Raw genomic sequence first — 22,433 nt, forward strand, 5'->3', positions numbered from 1 at the left:
AGGGAAAGATTATTTAGTATTATCAGTCATTAGTCTCTGTCAAAAGCTCATTTTGATATTTGAAAGTCATCTTAAACAGTCTCAAAGGTATAGTGATGAAACTAAATAAACTTTAGTTCTCCAGTTGTTCTTACACACACTCTCTCTCTCTAAAGATACAGAGGGAGAAAAGCACAGCTGGCAAGCCAAAGTAGAGCCTTTAAAAAAAAAAATCTTTGAAGCCAACCAGCTTGGCCACAGCATGAGGTTGTGTCACCAATTAATGCTTTGTAGCATCCAAGTCACACAGAGAAGGACAGGAAACATATTGGCAAAGACCAGAAAAATTTCACTTTCTCGCTTGCCGTGCTCCAGCTGAGCCCAATCCACTTTTAGCCCCTTCTCAGTATGAAGCCATGCACACGAAAAGTAACAGGTAAAGCAAAGCACTGCCTAGTTAACATCTTAAAGCTGACTAATCCCACTTATTGTTCATGGTTCTTTTTCCTAGTCTGTGAAGACTGAAAAAGCAGGAGTCGAAAAAGGTATGTTTAGCCAAAAAAATATTTTTTAAAAGGTTCTTGCAGAAGTCAGTGGAAACATACTAAATGCTTTGTGGACCTTCTTTATTCAGAGGCAGCAGACTACATATACGCCAGCATACCTGACCTTCCTAAGTATTTCAGGCCTTCCGCGCTGAAAAGTACAGCACATGCCGCCAGCGATGATGAAGAAAAGAGAAAAGGTACCGCTTATTAGTTAATAACTCCAAAGGGTGTCCGCATGTGCAAAGGCTTGCTATCAAGTGAATCTGATACACTTTAAGGGAGGGGTAAACATTACGGATATGGGACAACGTTGTTCTCATTTAAGCTGCGTTATGTTATCAGTGAGGCCATCAAAACTGAGAGGTGGGGCACTGGTGCAAGGTATGTGCCACTGGGAACAAGGATCGAGTGTTAGATAGCAGCTCTGCTGAGAGGGACCTGGGAGTCCTGGTGGACAATAAGCTGACCATGAGCCAGCAATGTGCCCTTGTTGCCAAGAAGGCCAATGGTATCCTGGGGTGTATTAAGAGGAGTGTGGCCAGCAGGTCGAGGGGGGTTATCCTCCCCCCCTCCTCTGCCCTGGTGAGACCCCACCTGGAGTACTGTGTCCAGTTCTGGGCTCCCCAGTTCAAGAAAGATGAGGAACTCCTAGAAAGAGTCCAGAGGAGGGCAACTAGGATGATAAAGGGACTGGAGCACCTCCCCTACGAGGAAAGGCTGAGAGAGTTGGGCTTGTTCAGCCTGAAGAAGAGAAGGCTGAGAGGGGACCTTATCAACACATACAAATATCTTAAGGGTGGAAGTCACGAGGATGGAAGCAGTCTGTTTGCAGTGGTGTCCAGCGACAGGACTAGGGGCAACGGGTGCAAACTGAAACATAAGAGGTTTCAGTTGAATATGAGGAAAAACTTCTTTACTTCGAGGGTGACAGAGCACTGGAACAGGCTGCCCAGGGAGGTTGTGGAGTCCCCTTCTCTGGAGATATTCAAAGCCCGCCTGGATGAAGTCCTGTGTAGAATGCTCTAGGAGAGCCTGCTTTAGCAGGGGGGTTGGACTAGATGATCTCCTGAGGTCCCTTCCAACCCTTGCGATTCTGTGATTGTGTGATTCTTACAGCTACTGGGCAGCCAGCAGTACTCCAGTTATTTCCCAACTACTACAAAGCCTCCTAACCCTTCTGAGCGCCCAAGACTCTTTAGTCTCGTAGCACGTTGAGCTCTTTCAACTGCTATTGCCCAGCACAACACCAGGGGCCGAGGTTAAATCTGGCTTTCTCAGTCAATCACATAATGAAAACTGGCTCCTCAACAGCTTATTTTTCCTCGCAGAATTAGATCCAAATGAAAGTATTTTTTCCACTTCAAGTTCTGACAGGATGGAAGGGGGCATTCAAAATGAGAATCCAATATATTGGTTATGTATGTGATAATTTCACTTTTTGATAATTCATTCTGACAGTCATTCTCTATCACTGTCAGAACTCTATAATATTTCTCGTGGCTGCTGCATTATCAGTTTAAGCACTTGTTTCTTTCAACAGCATTGTTTGCCATGGAAATTAAAGTTGAAAAAGACATGAAGACAGGAGAAAACACAGTGTTATCAACAATACCTCTTCCCTCCAAGGAGTTTAAAGAGACAGGAATTAAAGTCTATGATGATGGCAGGAAGTCAGTCTATGCAGTGTCCTCAAACGGCAGCACAACACAGAATGGGATGGATGAACTTGCTCCTGTTGAGGTGGAGGACCTGCTACGACAGGCAACTGAAAAAAATTCCCAGTCTCCCACAGAGTACCATGAGCCTGTGTTTGCAAACAAATTTTGCAGGCCAGTTACCCCTCAGAAAGATAAATTAGTCCCTGGACCAAAACTGGAAGACACTCACAGAAGAGAGATGAATGGATTTAGCAATCATCAGACAGAATTGTCCCCAAAAACTGAGCCACGTAAAGAGAATGGGCTTGACCTTCCAAAGGCAATACAGCCAAAGTCTCCCTCTCCAGTACTTTCCCATTCAGAGAAGAAAGTGCACACTAATCCCGAGAGCAGGATGATACATAATGAAGAAAGAAAAGCTGTACACGAGGAATTAAAACCTTACCAGAATACAAGAGAAAGACATAATGAGACAAGGCTTTTAAGTCCCAGCCATCTTAATGAACCATCCCCTGCACCTCAAGACGAGGAAGGTGTTCAGTACAGCGTTGTCCAAGCTGTACCATGTTATGTGGATGATTCAGAACCAGTAACAATGATTTTCATGGGTTATCAGCGCGTTGATGATGATGATGCAGAAGCAAACCAAAAGTTGTCACGATACGATGGGGTTATCCATGCAGAATTAGTTATCATTGATGATGATGAGGAAGATGACAGCAAATCTGAGAAACCAGCATATCATCCCATAGGCCACTATAGTCAGGTTTATCAGCCACTGAGCAGGAAAATCACAGAAGTCCCACAGACAAACCCTGTGAGCAGCCTGGGCGCCAGCCCGAACAAGGTACCCCACAAAAATTCCATCTCCCTGCAAGAACAAGAGGAACGCTTAAGCTCACCGACACACCGTGCTCATCTTCACAGCCAGGTATCTGGAGACGGTACTGAAGATCCCTCACTAACAGGTAACAGAAAAGGAAAATCATGTCACTGCTGTTTGCTCATGTAGCAAACAGATACTACTCTTACCTGCTAGCAACTGATCCACTTCACTCTTTGGATTGTTTCATGGACTAATACCCAATTACTAATCATGTCTTCCCTCTTGTTTGTTAACAAACGCCAATCCGCATTTTGGTACTGTTGAATTATTTCATCTTGAGCAATGCACTAGTTGCCATATCAAATTTGGAAAATCAACTATCACGGAAAAGCCATTTCTGTGACCTTCAAAGATTAAAAGAGGTCCTCTCTCAAGTGACAATTAAAAGTTCATTAATGCTACCTCAACTAGGAGAATTAATTTTCATTTCTACCAGGTAACTAACAGCATTGCTGCTTAACATTGTCTCCTTGCTGGAATGTTTTTTGTGCCTATCTGCATTCTAACTACTTCCTAGATAATCCAAATTGCTCCTTCAATCAGAAAGGCTGTTTAATAACTAGCTGTACTTTGCATTTTTTCTGGAATCAGCATTGCCAACCTTGCCTTGACAATGTTTATGCAAGTTTTAACGTTTTTTGTTAACCTGAGTTAGATATTTTTATAGCCTCTGAAAAGCAATGAAACAGCTTTCATCACTACATGTGGTTAGTCCATATAGTTCACAGTGTTATTTTTTAATGCTTTTTATATTCTATTAATACTCAAGGTGTCTATTTCTTACTATAAAGTTTTATAATAAAAGGCTGAAAGAACAATAGCAGGATCTTCTGGAATCACCAAAAGCTCTTCTTTATGATTTTGTTGCACTTTAATGCTTACAATTAAATTGCATTTAAGTATATTTGCAGAGCAGCAGATTTCAGACAGCAGTCACATTCCACTTCAAGGAAAGAACACTGTGCTTGAACTGTAGGAAGATCAGGGGTCCTGATCCCACATTCTCTCCCTGCTCCTCTTCCAGACTATATTCTGAGTAATTTTGCGATTTGGCAGCAAAAGCATAAGTTTGACCCTGCCTAAAGCAGCACTGGCAGCCCAGCATCTCTTTACAATGCAGGTAAAGCCAGGAGAGAGGGTGGTCATCGGGTCACATAAGGGGTTTCAGGTATTTTTGCATCAGTATGCACTGACTGGGAAGCACCGTTCAGTAAGTAATGTTCTCAGTTTACAGGAAGATCAGCCTCATGCAGTCATGCACACAACAGCCTCAAATATTCCAGCAGTGCCGCCCAGCCTTTCTGATCAATGAGGCCACTGCACTTTTCTATCACATGAGAGGATCTTTGCTTCTCTCCAGCACCAATCCTGCCATCTGGGCGCTTCCCTGCATCCTCCGGGATGAAAGGCTGCTGCCAGCAACTCTCACGCCAGCAGCTAAGAGCAGAATTAGCTGGTGCAGGCAAGATAAACCACTCCAGCAACTGCTCCAGCCCATTCTGTTTTGAGGATAGTCCCTTAATTCCCCCATCACGTATGTATACGCATATAATGGAGAAGCAACAGTCACCCACCCGCCAGCTGGTTGCTGCTGAAGCAATTCATTCATCCTACAGCCTGCCGCGTGCGTGGGTGCTCCGGAGCAGATGCTGGGAAAGAGGTTTCCCAGAAGTAACTGTGAGCTGGCAGTACCATTCGGGTGGGCCACACACAGGCTATGAGATGGTAGCTCAGCACCTCTGTCTGGAACAATCTTTGCTTATCTTTGCCTCCTGAAAGAAGGATCTGAAACATCCTTTATTCTTCCTTGCCGCTCATAGCCACTCTCCAAATAATCCGTGTTCTCTCTCTTGGGAGGTTAGTGGAAAACAAACACTGGCTTTCAGGGAAGGGGGTAAGCGTAAATCTACCAAATACATTTGAGAATCTGTTCTGTTAATCTGTATTTGGTCTTACCTATTTACTTACAAGTATTCTACCAAGGAGAAAAGAGCCAACTAGGAAAAATACGGTCCCAATTAAAAGTAGTTTGGCAACTGCCTCAGAAATACACCCCAACAGTCAGCCCTGCCTCCAAGTGAGTGCCTTAAATGCCTGGTAGAATCTGGAACTAAGCCATATTCCTCTTTACCCCTCCACCTATTTATTGCCACTCCCTGGGACATTTTGATCAGTGGAAAAAGCCAGGAAGTGACTCAGTTTTTCCCAAGCAGTCCTGTAATCCTACTGCGACTTCTAAAAAGGAAACAAAACCAGGAAAGCCTCTTAAAATCTAGAACAATGTATTACACAGAGCTGTTTCTTAGGGAAATAAATTGTTTTCAAAGCAGCCACTGATGCCCAGCCTAGCAGGTTCACCCTAAACACCACCAGTGAAAAAAGGGCACTCGAAATTATTTTTGATACCTCCTCATTCATTACTAAAACAACAAACTGCACAACAGAAAAAATAATCCTTGCTAAAATGAAAGCTTTGAACATTAAACAGGCACTGGGGACTCTCTGAAAGAGAACGGAGAGCAAGGAAGCACAGGACAGACCAGGCAGATGGTCCCTGGTGTAACCGTCTTGCTTTGGGAAAAACATGAGCCTTCAGAACAAGTTACTGAGAAAGTTAGTGATAGCCAAGGACAACTAGGAGGCAGAGGAATTGTTCCATGTGCCACTCTACACAGAAAAATCAGATAAAATTAGGAGCTTTGGGCAGGCCCCCAAACTGACAGAAACGTAGGACATACCTTTTTCCATATGGGAGCAATTTTCCTTTCCCCATGAGCTTGGTGCAGGACCAGTATCTCAAAACTATGTGCCCTCAGAAAAAAACATACAGCTTTGTCATCCTTCTCTCTGTAATTAGGACACCAGTGCTTTGCATTATCAGAGCTTATTTTCTTCGTTAAATTTCAGTCAAATGAATTAGTGTGCAAATGTTTTGAAGACTCAATACTCATTAGGGAAATTAAAAGTCCTTGGTGGGGAACAAAGGCATAGTGGAAGGAAAAAGGAAAGAAAAAACTGAAGCTGAACAGGCAGTAAAACCTCCTGACAGTGTGGAACAGGCTCTCATGGGACACGAAGGTCCAAGGCTTTTGGCAGGTAGCTAATCTAGATGAGCTAATTTTTTTTTTTTTCCTTACCACTGGAAGCTGTGCAACCTTCAAAAAACACAGTGGAGACTTAGCTCCATTTGTGTCGAAGAAAGTAACGTACAACAAAACTTTTTAATAGAGAAAGATTCATGCACGCCATCTGTTTCTGTAACGCACGGAGCAAGACAAAACCAGGCTGTTGGCTGTAAGCGAAGCATCAGACTGATTGTTCTCTCAAACCACAGCCAGGACTTGAATCCTGCAGAATTCCTTGGTCTGCAAGCAGTACGTAGGGTCTTTGTAAGAGCTAAGCTTAACATCAGTGGCCCTATGATATAAAGTTACGTTCAGACGCTTCTCTGATTTGCGACAACTTCAGCATTCAAAACATAACTCGGGTTGGACATTTGCTGACACGCATAAATCAAATAAACAGCTGCTTTGCCCCCCCCCGTCTCTCGGTACAGAGATATACGCAGGATGAAGGAACGAGACGTGCTATTTTGGGAGACTCTTCAAGCTAATGGGTCAGAGGGCTGGAGATTATTCCCACTGCATTCTCAGATCAGCTCCGGGGGGGGGGGGAGGCTCTTACATATCAAACAGCAGCATTATATTGCTGTTCTAAAAATAACCTTAACATTTAATCATCTGCCCTGCGCTGTCACTTCCAACCTAACCCACGATATACCCGGTTACAGGCAAGAGCCACACTGATGTTTATACAGATACTAAGTGCCTCCGTCAGACTCAAATCAGGAATATGACTAACTCCCACTCTGACTCACCCCACCAGGAAGAGAGGAAAGTTTTCTGTGAACATCAACACAAAAGAAAAAGGCTTCCAAACAGTTACAGCTCCCACTGAGGAGTTTAGTTTAAACAGAGAGTTTGTTTAATTATTCATGCATCTTTTTAATCTGTCAGCATCTAGTCAAGGACAATACCATCTGTCTGCAACACATTAGTGAAGGTAACAGAAACAAAACAGTTAGAAAGGAGCTGCGCTCATTTTCAAATAGCGATAACGGAGTAATTTCTTAATACACTTGCTTTGTTGCAAAATTACCAGAACTAATGCCTTCTACTGATTTCTTTTTGTAACACTAAAACAATGCTTATTCTGCTGGACTAACGCCGGAGGTACGTGTATTCTTCATTTTTCTAAATAAGGAGATTTTAGCATCAGCGATAGAAAGTCAGGCTTGAAATGCAATGGCTTTATTTGTTTTCTTTTTTCAGCTCTGAGGATGAGAATGGCAAAGCTGGGGAAAAAGGTGATTTAACAGCTGTAATGACATGGAAGTAAAATTTACTACTCAAAGCAGAATAAAGCTAAGAAGAGTTTCTTCAACACACCTTTTTTGGATCATAATGCTTGTTTTGCTCCTCTGTTGTATGCACCTGGGTTATTTTGCCCTCTGCATAATCCAATGGACTTTAACAGACTTTTAGATTTGACCAACTGCCACATACACCCAAATCACATCCTGGATTTTGCTGAAAGTAGTGGAAAGTTACCCAAGACAATAAATGCAGTGTATAGCCAAGTACGAAGACACGTGCCTGTTCCCACAATCAGGAATACGTTGTTGCTATATACACACAGCAGATAAACACCTATCTCCATGGAACTTCACAGGACATTGTTTCACTTCAAAGCGTGCCAATCTACCTGATTTTGATTGAAAATGCCATCCCAGCATTTTTCTGGTAAAAGCATTGGTTAATAAAAAATTACACATGAGAGAGAGGAGCAGGAAGAAATGTAAATATAAAAGCTGGTTTCCAAGCATACCACTTTGGCCAAAATTTAAAGCATTCCTTTTTAAGTGACAGCAAAGAAAACCAAAAATAGTAAAGTCAGCATTTAAATATTTAGCCACCTTTTAGAGCCCCACAGCCCCCCCCTTATATTTTACGTATGACAGTATAGCCATCCTCAGAGCCTGCTCCCCCCCCCCGCCACATACACGCTGCCCATCCATAACCTCGCAGACTGATCCTGTGCATAAGACTATGAACAGCCTGACCTCCCAAGCAAGGTCTCACCCCCTAGCTTGCTCAGAAAGCCCTGCTTTTCCAGGAAACCCATTGCCGGACAGGCAGTGCTTTTCCATCAAAAAAAAAAAAAAAAAAAAAACCCCCAAAAAAAAAAAAAAAAACCCCCAAAAAAAAAAAAAAAAACCCCCAAAAAAAAAAAAAAAAACCCCCAAAAAAAAAAAAAAAAACCCCCAAAAAAAAAAAAAAAAACCCCCAAAAAAAAAAAAAAAAATCACATGCAGGTCAGTTTTTTCCAATACATAGTGGCTGGGGGGGGGGGGGCCTCATAGCACTACATCCTCACGTTCAAATCAGCATGACAGCTTTATTTTGCTAGGTCTTAGCCTGGTTTAATCAGGAAACAGATAAAGCTCAGGTTGTGTTATTCTAGTATAGCTGACTCAAATTACGCACCAGCGTAACTGTTTTGCTGGTCTTCCTTGTTTCAAAGCAAGAAACTGAAGCTACTACCTCATACTGAGGCACGACGGTAGTAATCAGCTGACTTGTAGCCTCTGAACACTTGGCGGCTCCCAGTCTGAAGTGGGTAATAATCTCAAATTTAAAACTTGTCAGAGATGGTACTTCTTCTCAACAGTTCTTAACAGGATATACCAAAAAGTGAGAAAGGAGGAGAATGATATGAAGTAGTCACAAGCAGTTTTTGTAACAGCTGCAAATTGCTATAGACACTCATCCCCTGCCTTCCCCAGTGATCTGTGCTATTAAACTTAAGTGATCTGGAAAAGGGGGCAAAAATGCTGCTGCCAACGTAATATTATTCAAAGTAGTTTAAAAGAACAGATACTGAAGAGAGACTTCACAATAGTGACTGCATAGTAGATCTACAGGTGAAATTCACTACCAATACATGAAAAGTAATGTAAAAAAAAAGTAGAAATAACCCTAGCCACACACAGCACGAGAAGCAGCTGTTAAGTTGGTGTTACGAACCTCTTGGCTAGGAGTTAAAACACCTGGGTGTTATTTTAGATAGTCCTCTGGAAAATATCAACTCCAGGCTCAGAAGCCATGAAAATGGAGAGTGCTTTAGGACTCCTTAGGGAAGGCACGGAAACTGTGGCATAGCACTTCATATTTACAACTTGAGTAGAGTTTGGTTGTGCCATCTCTGAAGAGGCAAATAGAGAAGAGTAATGAAGATTATCAGAAGTGCAAAGTGGCCAAGTACAGCAGCAGTCATACAGGGAAAACAAACAATAAGGCATATGCACGAGGGGCAGGAAGGTACAAGCAAGGTACAGGTCATTAAACAATGGCATCAAGAAGCAGACTTAAAAACAAGCAGCACTTTCTCACAGTGACTAATTAAAGGGGAGAACAAAAGCATTAGCAGATTTTTTTAAAAAAAAAATAATTCATTGCACACTGTAGATAAAATTCAATCACTACAAGAGTTCATTGTCTAGCTGCAGTTTCTAGCTTAGGACACCCTTGCACAGGTTCTGGCAAGTAGCAAGGAGATCTTGCTCGAAAGACAAAATATCACTGCACTCTTGTTCCATCTCTTGCTCTAAGCGCTCATTACTACCACTTCTGGAGACAATACCAGGCTCAGTACGGCTCGGCTCTGCTGTGCGGCAATTCTGATGTCGCATATATTAAACTATTCAGTTTGTGCCAGATGAATCTGAGCTGTTCCACACTAATACACCAGCCACGTAGCAGCATGGGTATCAGATCATTAACTCGGAAGAACAGAGACACAAAACGGAGCATTCAGGAGTTGCGTGCTTCTGGGAAGCAGAGATGTCCGTCATCTGAGTGCTGCAGCTCAGAGCTTTCCTACGTCCCACATCAACAAGAACAGAATTACAAGGCGACAAATCATCTTTTTCACATGTCAGTACAGATGCCACGCAAAACTCCAATTCATCATTAAAGCCGAATGATTTCTAAGGTGCAGCAAGTCAAAAGTCTCTCTGAAACAAAGCCAAAGCTGGAGTCCCTCTTAGTGCAGTATAGTTTGTCCAGGATGACTATCGTAGGTACCTGCTTCAGTGCAATGCAGGTGTTCAGCTTTTGCTGTTTGCAACATGTAAAGTCACGTTTGCACAGCACAAGAGGACCAGCAGTAGCCATGCAGTGGTTGAATTGGCCCATGTATGAGCTAAAACAAGTTCTGAAGCACTTATCCTGTGCTGGTTTGGCTGTGCCCCTCCCTCAGGTAAGTGAATGCCATGGCTGCCCCCTTCACACACACCCCTTAGAGAAGCTGGGATCAGACTGATGCAAGCAAAGAATTTCTCCGAATTACTAGCAGATCATCCTTCTTAACCATCCTTCTGTTTACTTGGAGCCTGCACTGAAGGTCTGAAATCACTGAGATATTAACTTGTGCATTGAAATGCAGAAGATTGCAGTTTTTCCTCGATGACTGCCATTCATCTCAAGCTGTTTGGAAGGGGATGTGCCCACGCAGAGCACAGTTCACACACATGACAAAAGAAAACAGGCCATAACTGTTCAAACAAAAGCTTAGGCATAGACATCAAGTAAACACTCATTTCATAACTCCTATCTGTATGAACTGCCTTGAATTTAAAGATCTTAATAAAGCTTGAGATTTTTTTTTTTTTGATTCATTCATCTAGGAACACATCCAGTTTTGGACGTCCTTTACATGTCTCAACCTCTCGCTGGCAGATTAAAAGAAAGCAAGCGAAGTAAAAATGCTGTTATTTGAACAAGAGCGCCACGTAGTGTTACAAACCCTGGTGGAAAACAGAAGGCAGGCATTCTCCAGCCTTCTTCCCAAAGCTGGGTAAGGGAAGAACATGGGTGTTCTTACATGGAATATGAAATCTCCCTATCTTCTGATTTTTGACAGAACAGAAGCCAGTCCAGCGCTCAGTGGAGGTAACAAAGCACAGCTTTCCTTAGTTCATTCTGCAGCCTGCATGTCAGCTAGCAAAAAAAAAAAAAAACCCAAAACTATTTCAAGTAAAGCAAAGTAGCATGACTTCCATTGCATTTGAGCTATTCACATCCCTTAGTTTTCGTTCAAAACATACACAAGAAACATGATTTGTAGGTAAGTCAAGAGCAGATGACCAGTATTTGCAGGCTGCACCTAACAACCCAATCAAAACAGTAAGCTGCTTGTTGTGAGACGGATCACAAGTTCCTACTTGACTGGGAATGTTAGAAGAGCCCAAAAAGAAATATGCTAATGTTGATTTGTCATTGCAAGTTTAGTCTGAGACTAAAAGAGAACACCAAAATCTTCTTGATCTCTTCTTGTAAAGCCATTCTCTTGACTTCTGTGGGATTCCTTTATGAAGCAAAGCAATGGGAATTTTCTTCTGTACAATATTTTATCATTGAAGGAAGAAAAAAAAAATATATATATGCACACAGTAGCCACCAGCATCCCTAGAACCAAACTGCCTGCCACTTTTTTCCTGCTGGTATCAAACACTTCTACAGACTTTTTTCTTTTTTTTCAAATGAGCGTACCAGAAATTTTGGAAGTCACTGGAATACAGCGGCACATTGCTTCCTCTTGGTAGTCACTCAGCGGGGTGGTGTGAACAAATGTTGTACAAAATTAACCAGTCTTTCCAACAAGTAAATTACAATCCTGCACGTAAGGCCTCACATAAGAAACTATGCAATATTGCTAGCACTGGGAAGGAAACAAGTTATCCAAAGAGCAACTGGCAATTTTGCCAACTTTAAAGCTGTAGTAGATGTAGAACAAGGATTTGTGGTTGGGGTGTTTGGTTGGGTTTTTTTTCTTCTTGAGGAAAAGAAACTCCGCATTACAGAAAGAAACTATTTGAACATTCAATTTCAGTAAGAGTTTCGCCAGGAAGCATTTAGATAGCTTTAATTTATAAAACATCATCTACAAAGAAAACAGACAATCCATTTTGCTGCTAGGCAAGACTGTTCTTTTCTAGCTTCTATTTGATAGTGTTTTCACCTTAGTAAAAGAGACACTTTTATTAAGATATTTACATTCATGTTTTAAAAACCCTGTGTTCATTTTCACATGCAAATGAAACAACACACAGCGCAGCTATTTTATCACTGGAAGAATCCAACATTGACTTTAATTTTAAAAGCCATCAATTGTGCCTAGGTTGAGAGATTTTTCTTCTATAAACTCATGGTATACAAAAGAGTTCCCCAAAATATTAGCACTAGATGAGCCTGTGATTCTCAGGCTTTTATGATCAGAGTTCTCTAAAAAACCCACCAAGCCACACAATTAGCCATATACCTCTTGCCCTTCAGCCTGGGTTTTGCCATATTTCTTCATAGCCCCCCTTTCCCAATCTGCACAGGGCTTTTCCAGCTTCCAGGAGGAAAGGGGACAATTCAGTTTACATTCATTTGCATTCTGCTGCTGACGAAAGGATTAATCCCAGCTCTATAAATGCTGGCCATCAGGTAGCAGAGAAATGTTGCTGTAATGGCCCACACGAAACAAGGCCTCACTATTTACTATTCTATCCAATACTCCTACACCTTTATTCCCAGCTAGCTTACTAGCCCTAGGTTGAAGATACATTTTGAAGCATTACAACTAAAAACTGACACTTTCCAGTATCAAAAATGAAGAAGTGTGGAAGCAAACTGTTCAGAGCTGCAAAAAACAAATACAAAGCACCGTACTGCATGGCACATTAAGGGTTCATTTCTGAGATGCCATTTCAAGAGTATCCTTCTATACTTAGGCAAACCACAAACCAAAGAAGTTAAACAATACAGTCTCTTTCCATTCCCTGTAACTAGTTCATATATTTAGATAAATCTTTTGTTGACTAAAAAAATTCCCTCCCATTTTCTTACAAAGACTATAAGTGTCTCCTAGATATGCCAGCTCAAAGGACTCTCACTTAATGGTAACAGAAGCCATTTTTGCTGAAGTCAAACCAACTCCTAATCTACATTTCACTCAATAGTGCAAATACAACTGCAACATTCCTGAGCAAATATTTTCACTTCCATTTAAGCATCAGGTGGCATAAATCCATCTTATTCACGCAGAAAAGTAATTCACAAGTCCAACCGAAGACAGCAAACCACAGAAATCCATCCATACATATGTTCTTCCTGTTTAGGTTTTGGGTAAGTACAACTGTTTTAATGCACTTCTACTGCAAACATGTTTTCTCTTTGTGGTTTAGAAGCACTGAGGGGGACAGGACAGAATAGTATTTTGAGTGAGGCAAATGGTGGTTTTACTAAAGGACTGAAGTTCCCAAACCCATATGCTTGTGTAAGTGTACTGCTCTTAGAGCAGAGAGAATATTTTTTGCATTTAACTGCAAAGATAGACAACAGCATTTAGCTCATGCATCAGTCTGCAGTTGTGACAGTTTTTCACTAAGGTTTGTTTGGTTGTTTTTTTTTTTTAATGCACAAAACTGTCATGAGCCAGAAGTTCTCACACTGCACGCCATTAGAATACAGTAAAGTCAACAGATACGGTGAGGCTCCAGACCAATCTTTCCAGTTTTCCCAACAATATTCACAAAAGTTTTAGAGAACTCGCTATCAAAACAGCATTTTCAGCACATCTTCTCAGTCGTCTTAACCCATAAGCTTCAATCAAATTAATTACTGCACTTAAAAATAGAGACTTCATTCCTTACTCAGGCAAAGACTTCCATTAAAAGTTGCATCAGAAAACAGCTTTTGCAGGATGCAGCATCCTTCTGTAGATTTGAATTCAAGTCCTCCCCAACGTTGAGCATGATGCACACATGCTCTTATTCTTCGATTACGTCTTCAGGGAGGTGTTGAGGGAAAAGTTGTAATAGAAAGCATTCCTTGCAGGTTTTTCTCACTGCACAATATTTCATCACAAAATTCTCAATGACTTATTTCATATTTGGTTGATTGCTGCCAGGAAGGCAGTGAGGAATACTATATTTCCACAGACATAGATGGTTAACACAACCTGTTTAAACAGACGGCCCTGCAAGAGAAGGGGAAGAAAAGCCATAGAAGTGTTGGTCTTTCTATTGGTTTAAACAAAGCATCATCCCATCTCATAGTAATTAGTTACAAAATTGTGACTTACCTCTCCTTCTGCAGATGTAAGCGACTGCAGGATCTGTACTCTGTCATCCTCTATCACTTCAACTGTTGGTGGGAAGAAAAAAAAAATCTAGTCTTAAGAGGAAAGAAGTTTGCATTTTTATACTGCAGAAGTCTTGATCCTGTGATCCTGATCATCAAATTTGAAAAGCACCTGCAAGTCTTATTTGACATTTCCTAACCTGTACTGTCATACTCACGGGACAAGTGAAGGATTATTCTGGAGCTGACCTACAAAAAGTAACTTCTGGACATCAAAGTGGCAAAACATTTTGTCTCTTCTGCTAGAGTGAATCATCAAAACACTGAGTTTTGACCTGAGCAAAACATTTGTTTGATCTAAAAACTTTTCCTTTTCATTTTAAGATAACTAGATTTCATTAAGAAGTTTTTTTCCGTTAGCCAACACAGAAACACTCATTTTTCAAACGTTTCAGGTTCATTTCTCTATTTCTAGGAAGTAATTACTGCAGTTAAACTTAAATTCACATCTTTTATAATCACTCCTCCTCCACATGCCACCTTACACAGCCTCTTAACTAATCATGCTCCTTCAATTCTGCAGATGTCTCATCTCTGCCTTAGATACAGGTCATTTACGTGTGCAGTCATCTCCTCTCAGTGACACCAGCCAGTGAAGCTAAGAATTTCCAATTAAGTCACTACCAGTCTCTTCACTAGACATCTTGGAGTCAGGATTTCACCTTCATTCCTCCTCATTCACTCAAAGTTGCAAGTGTTTGTGCTCAAATTTCTGATCATTTTGCTCATGCAGTAACAGCCATTCATACCAGCAATTTGTCACAATGAAACACAGACTAAATCCGCATCAATTAACCTGGACTTCACCTACCCATCTGGGATCAAAATCATGGCCAACAGTGATAGATTCTTGGAAAATACTTCCACATTGCAGTCTGCCCCTGTGAACTGTGGTTTGAGAAACAAGAGGCTACTATTTGAAGTAGCACAAAAACAATTTTTCTAGAACACTTTGGTCTTGAAAACTGGTTACACCCATGTTAGTTTGTACAGAAGATATGACACTGTTACTCAAGAGTTATTCCCTTTCAGCTTCCAAGTTATAGGCCAAAGAACACCTCCTGAAATTCAATCAACTCTGTTACTTTTTTTGCACAATCCTCAGCAAGCAAGGTAAGAACAGGAGTTTTGTTGGGTTTGTACCTTTACGTACGAGACAGTAGCTGTGTACTTCCAGAAGAACATCAATACCAACATGCCAAGCTACAAAACCAATCATTGTATAGGTGTCCCATGGGTCTGGTAGGTCAAGAGCTGGTAGATCCATTCCCAAGAACATAGTCACCACTAGTCAGTAAAAACAAGATGAGACAACACTAAGAATGCTGTGCCAGGGTAATTAAAAAAAAAAAAGCACTCCCAACACCTTTGGCAATAGACTTCCCATGAACTGCCTACAAATGCTTGGGGAATGAGGTTAAAAGGAGTCCATGCAGCTAAAAGCTTTTTTTTTTTTTTTTGGCAGTGTGAGGGGGAAGGCGTGGAGGAAAGAAGACCAAAGACAGTTTTCATCCTGCCAAGTGCCCTATCCAATCCCAGTCACATACACTAGCATTTGTAACTCCACCAACAAGACCACAGTCACCGCAACGTTTGTGCTTAAGCTGCCTGTGGAAACTTGTCCCTGTTAATAGAATTAAGCCCAGCTTCTGGTTCTGTGAGTTCCCCCCCATTAAATAATATTGAACTATGTTACTGTAAGAACACTATTCCTCAAATCTTCCAGGACAAAAAGAAATTACTCAGAATAAGAACAGGTCCTCATTACAGAGATCTTTCAAATTTGTCTGTAATCTCTTTGGTTTTACAGAGTCACTTTTTCTCCCTAAAGCTGTACCTGATGGATACTTAAAGCACACACAGAAGATGGCCAGCAAGAAAAAGAATTTTCAGAGGTGCCTGGACTGGACGTGCATAGATATTTTAGACAAGCAATAATAACCCAGACAATGAACAAAATTCCTTTAAATCACTTAAAAGGGAGTTACAGCCAGAACTCCTACTTACCAGCTAGTATTCTAGCTGTTGTACCAGTACTCCAGTGAAACCAGTTAAACAATTGCCTCCTACAAAACAATGAAAAGCATTTTATTGATTAGTTGGGGGGGAGGGAGGAATAAATCAAAGAACATTGCTACCTACCTTAAAGACATCTTTTCAGTGTAAAAATAATTTTTAAAAGAAACAGGCATATTTAATTCCTGTGGCTGTAACTTAATGAGTTAGTTGTGAGTACCTTGGTGCATGACGAGATGGTCTGAAGCCTGCCATAAGCGGTTGAACGATTGTCAGAGCCATCACGGTACAGCCGAGATAGGGATGAAAACCCGCTTGCTGAAACACAGAGCATTTTTCTTTAATATCATATCTATATAAAGATATAGAAAAAATACCAAAAAGTTGGTAATTTATTTATGCTTGTATGTAAGTTACAGTGGTGGAGCAGCACTGTGTTTAGACTGGCAGAGGTTAACAGGACACAGTAAGCTGCCCTGCAGCTGGATGGAGGTGGTTCTCCTTGGCAGCATGAGACACTGGTAAGTATGCCCAGGGTTTGTCCCACCTTCTTGTTGTACTGAGAAATTCTACCCGCTGAAGAGCAAAGAGCAATATGACTGCACAAGCTATGCTCCAAGCTCTTCATCCTCAATCCTCTGTCTTCAGGAGAGGCCTATTTCCTACCTTCTCCCAGCACTGGTCTCCCTTCTCACCTTATCTGTTCTAATCTTAACCCTAAAATGTTTTACTCAATTTCCCTAGCTCATACCTGCAACCATGTTCTTCTACCACCTTTAATTAAGATACTCTCTAGACTTTAATTTCTGCTATCACCTTGCAGCAAATATTATACAGGTGACAGCAACAGGTATACAATATAGTGTTCCAGATTAAGCTTAATCACTGGATACAGTTACTCAAGTCCAAGTTCATAACACATATTCCCAGCAGGTTTACCACGTTAATAACTCAGCCATCCTATCCTCACTCCTCCCCCAAGTTCTCTATGAAAAGAGAAGGCTGATTTAGTACATAAAGAAACTTTGAGCAAGGACTTTATTTGGGAGAAGAGGAAGAAAGGAAGGTACTGAACTCTTCCTATTACAGTTAAAGGAGGCAACATTCCTCTTCTGTGTTGCTAGGATTTGAAATCCACCTACTTACAGACAGATTACACAGCAATTTCCTCAGCAGTAGTTGTAACATGTTAGTCATCAGGGGACCTCTTTCTTTTGGTCCAACCTTTACATCTGAGTTAACAAACAGAACAAAAGCACACACTTACTTGGCTCCAACCTCCTCGGTATATAAAGGGCAATACAAAAGAAATGCTTGTAAGCATGACTGTGGTCAACATAAGCATACGATGCACCTAGAAAAGTTAAGTTTGCTTTTAGAAACTCCACAGCTTTCTTAATACATCATTAACATACATTTATCAGATCTACAGTTAAAGATGTACTCAGTGTCCTCTTTAGACTTTGCTTTTACTAGTAAAGTAGGTGAAATTCTGATTTGTAACTGTTCCATTTTATAAAATAAAGACAGACAAAAGTCACACCAAGTTTAATATCCTATTTCTTGGATCTAGTAGGTACATAATTCTGCTTACAGTAAAGCTACAAAATACAGCTGGAAATATGAGGAGATTTTGCCCACCTGAAACCACATCTCCTTTCCAAACAGGAATGAATGAGACCAGACAGGTTTGAAGAATCGTGCAACAATCACACCAATACTAACTGTGGTAATCCAAGCAACAAACATTAGCGCTCCTGAAAATTGAAAAAATACAAGGTAAACATGAGTAATTTATCTGCATATGCGTACAGCTTCAAGGACTGTGTAATAGTTTAGTCTGTACACATATGCTCAGAATTTACCAGTGGTAAGTTTTAAGTTCCCTGGTTTAGCCTACAGCTTTATAGCATTTATCTTGCTAGAAGGCAGAAACATCCCTATAAAAGATAACCTTACTATGCCCACACAGCACAACAGAGCAGCTCTGGCTACTGCGTATTTCACTTGGGCCAGTACAGTCAATACATACTGGTGAGAGATGTTGTTTCTGTCAACAACTTAGACGTGGGATGATGAAAGGTAACATTTCTTACAGTTTGTTTGACAAAGAATGAGTGATAGTTCTCCCATGGGCCTGCTTTAAAACCCAGTACCATGAGAGAAAAAAATTCTCATTAACTTCAATGGCTCTGGGCTGTCAGTTGAGGGGTTTCTCATTTCAAATAGAATTAAACCAATAATGCAACTCAAACAAATTCAATCAGAGAGAAAGAGGTAAACAGAAACAAGTCCTAATTATGAACTTAAGAGAAAAGGTAAATGCAGGTTCATTTTTCCTGGGCAAAAAGAATCTTATAACACTGTTCTTGAAATGAAAAATTATTAATAACTTTGCTCTGTCTTCACAGTCTCAGATCTTGCTAGCCAGCAGTGTATATAACATGAGTGCCAGAAAGACAAGAGGAAATACCTGGACTGCAATAAGGAGGAAAATTTAAATCTCCAGTCTCAGCAAGTCTAACACTGGAAGACAAAACTAGATGTTGCAGCTTACCATGAGCCTTGATAAGTCGTGGGGACCGGGAACCTCCAATGTCCTGAGGAAGGCCTGTGACATTGTATATTCCATCGGTGATCAGAGGCTGACGATGATGTTTATATATCAGTCCACCTAAGCAGCAACATGAAGTGGTTTATTTATTGCTGATGAAAGCCACTACACTTGTAAGCATGCCTGCTCCTTATTTATGAATGCAAGCCCTGTTGTGACCACTGAGCATAACCATATAAACCAAATTTCAGACACACAATATGTTAAGAACCTAACACGTCATCTAAGCTGCTTTGCATACTTAGAATACAAGAACCAATTCACACCTCTACAGAAAATAGCTTTCTCCACTACACAAGACATGAAGAACAATTCCTTTTGATGCTAGTCTCCATTTCAAAAAGATGTGGCCAGCTCTCAAGCAGCTAACAGTTCCTAGCATCAAGTGGGCGTACACACATACATGAGTAACTTTACATCTAAAATCAAACCCATGATCCAGAGAGGAAGTAAAGATGACCAGACTAAGCGCCTCAGACTTGGAAGCCTGAGTTCAGATACTAATTCTCAGCTAAGCCACATCTTACATACGGGTTACTAACTTGTTTAGAGCTGTTCAAAGAAAAGCAACCATATGCAAGTCAAGTTTACCTTCACTGGCTTCCCCATCTGCCAGGAAGATGTAGTAACTGGCATCCAGATTAAATCTCCCTTTATAAGCAGGAAGACGAATACTCCTTCTGAAAGAACATTGAAGAACACCATCCACAAGCCTCCATGACACATCTTCAAGGGCATTCTGTGAAACAGGAGACATTTAATATCTAGTCTTTTCAGACTGGCAGAGTAATTGGCTTAAAAGTAACCCTGCAAAAGACAAGAGTGTCATTGGTGCATAAAGAATGGCAATGATCCGGAGCAGGGAGGGAGAAAATAAAAATCTCTTGCATACCAACTTCAAAGGTATGCCAGTAAGTCAACACAGCAACACAAGGGTCAGACTTATTATGACCAATTTTTCCAGCTCATAACAACAATCTCCCCTTCCCTTCCAACCTTTAACCCAAGATACATCAATTGCTACTGCAGCCCTTGCACAGGGACGGAGTAATAATGGGCACAAAGTTTCTCAATAGAGTAAGCTCCCACCACGTGACTTATTTTTAAAAATTAAATTTAGACTTCCAAAGGTAACATACACTAGGAAGTAAGAGCCCAACCAGTCTCACCTTAAAGAATTATGGATCCACCTTACTCTGTAGAGCTGCTGTGCTAAATAAAAGCACAAAGCAGCAGCATGCCATTCGTTACCTCAAACCTACATTTGTGGAACTCTTAGTTGTTTTCAAGTGTACCTCTGAATCCAAAACAGGAGGACTTCGCCCCTTCAGAAAGGCAGTGCTTACATGAACGCGATGGTCCTCATTAATGCACAGATATGCGTCATCACCACCCTGGAGAGTTTAAAAGAAAAAGGTATTTATAGCCAAATAAAAACTGGCAGTATCGAAAAGCTCTTTGATTTAATATATGCAACAAGACCTGAGACAGATTTCTCTAAGCTGTCAAGCTATTATTTGCCAGCTTTCAAACACTTCAGTATTACAGAGGAACTACATTAAGTCAAACAGATGACACATAGTAAGGCATATTATGATTTACACTACCCCCCTCCCAGGGTAACAACCATATTATCAGAAGTTTCTTTAATTATTTAGAATTTACTAAATTAACCAGACAAGACAGAGATGGATGTTGATATTATTTTAAAACCCCTCTTTAGTTAAAAGGTGGTTTTCCTCATAGCTGTAAAGATAAAGTATTGTTAAGAACCAAGTATTCTTGCACAAGGGACATTAATATAGGCAGTATCTCCTCTGTGCAACAGTTAGTTTATGGATTATGCATTTGTCAACAGCATTGTCCCTTCACTTGACCACCAATTAGAAAAAAGGATCTCTAAACACCTTTTAAGATTGAATGGAGTCATTCCTGTACAAACAATGATGAAATGCAAAGGGTTTTCTGAAAGCAGAGCAACTCAGCTTCTGACAGCCAAGGGGTTTTGGCTAGGTAACAAAGAAAGATTGATCTAACCAGGAATTCCAGTCAGCTAATACGCAGTCAGACAGGTTAGATCCTGCTAAGACAGATATCCACAGGGAAATTCTACTGAGCTAAAACTGAATATGCACCCATAAATGGCAACCTGTGCTTCAGCACTATGTGAGAGAAGCAACTTTGTACGGCATCAAGCAGCATTTCAGTTTTCCACATGCATGTTTTGCTAGAGTACCATTCAAACTTTACTAAGATCACAAAAACAACTAAAGAAGCAGAATAGGACACTCACCATCCACTGGTCATGGGACAATGCAAATGCTAAATATCCTTCACTTGGACCACTCATTTCAATAAATACTGAACTCTTCTCATGTTGAAAGGATAGAAAAAAACAGGATGCACTTTCAGGATCACAGTTTGAAGGGTTCCTAATGCAGAACTTTGTACTTCCACAGCCTGAGGTGTTAAACTAGATAAGGAAGCAAACAAAAAGTCATAAGCAATGGAAGTTTCCCTCTTGCTCCTCCATTTCTACCCCATTCTAGAAGGCAGCATACAAGGAACAGCAAAGAAATGCCATCTATGTCTACATACCAATCTCTTAACCCATCCCTACAATTACCCCAGGGCTAGTAGGTAAAATGATAGCAAGCTCCAAGCTGTACTTTTACTAAATTTGATTTTTCACTTTAAAGACATTATAATGGAATAACTTTGAAAAGAAAGTAAAAGCTTTAGAGAAACATCCTTTGGTTTCATTTTTAGCGGTAGTATCAGCTGTAGGATGAAGGAGAAATAAAGGGAAGACAAGCTTTTTGTTTCCTTTTTAGAAGTAGCAACTCCACTGATACACAGTGAGAAAATACATGGATTAGAAGTCACACTTATTCTGGATCAAACAGCGATGCTTGCTCAGTCCCGTTCAAGAATCAGTAATGGAAGCCAGTAACACAGATGAACTCACAGAAGGACATTTCCCAGCCTGCAGTTACTAAATAGGAAGTTATTAGTCAAGGGCAGAGCAAGTCTTTTCCCTCTCTCTCTTCCCAGGTATGCATAATTTTCTGACCATTAAGTTCTTAATGTTCTATCAACCTTTTGACACGTGTGGTGTGACAACATTTTTGCTGCACAAGTTCAGGTAACTCAACACAACACTATAGCCATCTATGTTCTTGGTCTCTGATATCTAAGTTACTCATCCATCATCTCTCCCTTTCCATCAATAGGCTGTATCAACGTGATTTCATTAAATTTCATTGATCACAAGCATTAAAGATAACATTATTTAGGTTTATAGTTACTTACTGGCTTTGATAAGTAGGAAACTGCGTGTGAAGTTGATGTAGCCTCTGATGTTGCATGCGAGGGTGTTGTTGGGGACGGTACATTAGGCTGAGAAACAACAGGACCAGGAATCTTCACCCAGAAAGTCTTGTATTTCTTCACAACTGTGGCTCTTAGAAAACACACCACACA

At 40.8% G+C, this 22,433-nt stretch overlaps 2 protein-coding genes across 10 annotated transcripts in view; one reads left to right on the forward strand and one right to left on the reverse strand.

Annotated features, from left to right (window-relative positions):
• PALMD (palmdelphin) overlaps positions 1–8,303 on the forward strand; it is a 29,462-nt gene extending 21,159 nt beyond the window's left edge. Inside the window, exons 5-7 of the mRNA XM_035902866.1 lie at positions 491–524; positions 614–724; positions 2,068–8,303. Of these exons, the coding sequence (XP_035758759.1) occupies positions 491–524; positions 614–724; positions 2,068–3,197 (1,275 nt within the window). The 3' untranslated portion in view covers positions 3,198–8,303. The remainder of the gene's footprint in view (positions 1–490; positions 525–613; positions 725–2,067) is intronic.
• A 3,652-nt stretch (positions 8,304–11,955) lies between these two features.
• Positions 11,956–22,433, reverse strand: part of FRRS1 (ferric chelate reductase 1) — a 29,810-nt gene continuing 19,332 nt past the window's right edge. For all 9 annotated transcript variants that reach the window (XM_035902826.1, XM_035902827.1, XM_035902830.1 and 6 more), the window contains 12 exons: positions 22,263–22,413; positions 21,244–21,423; positions 20,246–20,344; positions 19,542–19,689; positions 18,894–19,010; positions 17,978–18,093; positions 17,604–17,690; positions 16,557–16,654; positions 16,328–16,386; positions 15,464–15,607; positions 14,262–14,323; positions 11,956–14,156 (listed from right to left, as the gene is read on the reverse strand). In XM_035902826.1, the coding sequence (XP_035758719.1) occupies positions 14,064–14,156; positions 14,262–14,323; positions 15,464–15,607; positions 16,328–16,386; positions 16,557–16,654; positions 17,604–17,690; positions 17,978–18,093; positions 18,894–19,010; positions 19,542–19,689; positions 20,246–20,344; positions 21,244–21,423; positions 22,263–22,413 (1,354 nt within the window). In that variant the 3' untranslated portion in view covers positions 11,956–14,063. The remainder of the gene's footprint in view (positions 14,157–14,261; positions 14,324–15,463; positions 15,608–16,327; positions 16,387–16,556; positions 16,655–17,603; positions 17,691–17,977; positions 18,094–18,893; positions 19,011–19,541; positions 19,690–20,245; positions 20,345–21,243; positions 21,424–22,262; positions 22,414–22,433) is intronic.

Source organism: Egretta garzetta, unplaced genomic scaffold (genome assembly GCF_000687185.1).
Source record: "Egretta garzetta isolate BGI_Z169 unplaced genomic scaffold, ASM68718v1 scaffold149, whole genome shotgun sequence".
NCBI lineage: Eukaryota > Metazoa > Chordata > Aves > Pelecaniformes > Ardeidae > Egretta > Egretta garzetta.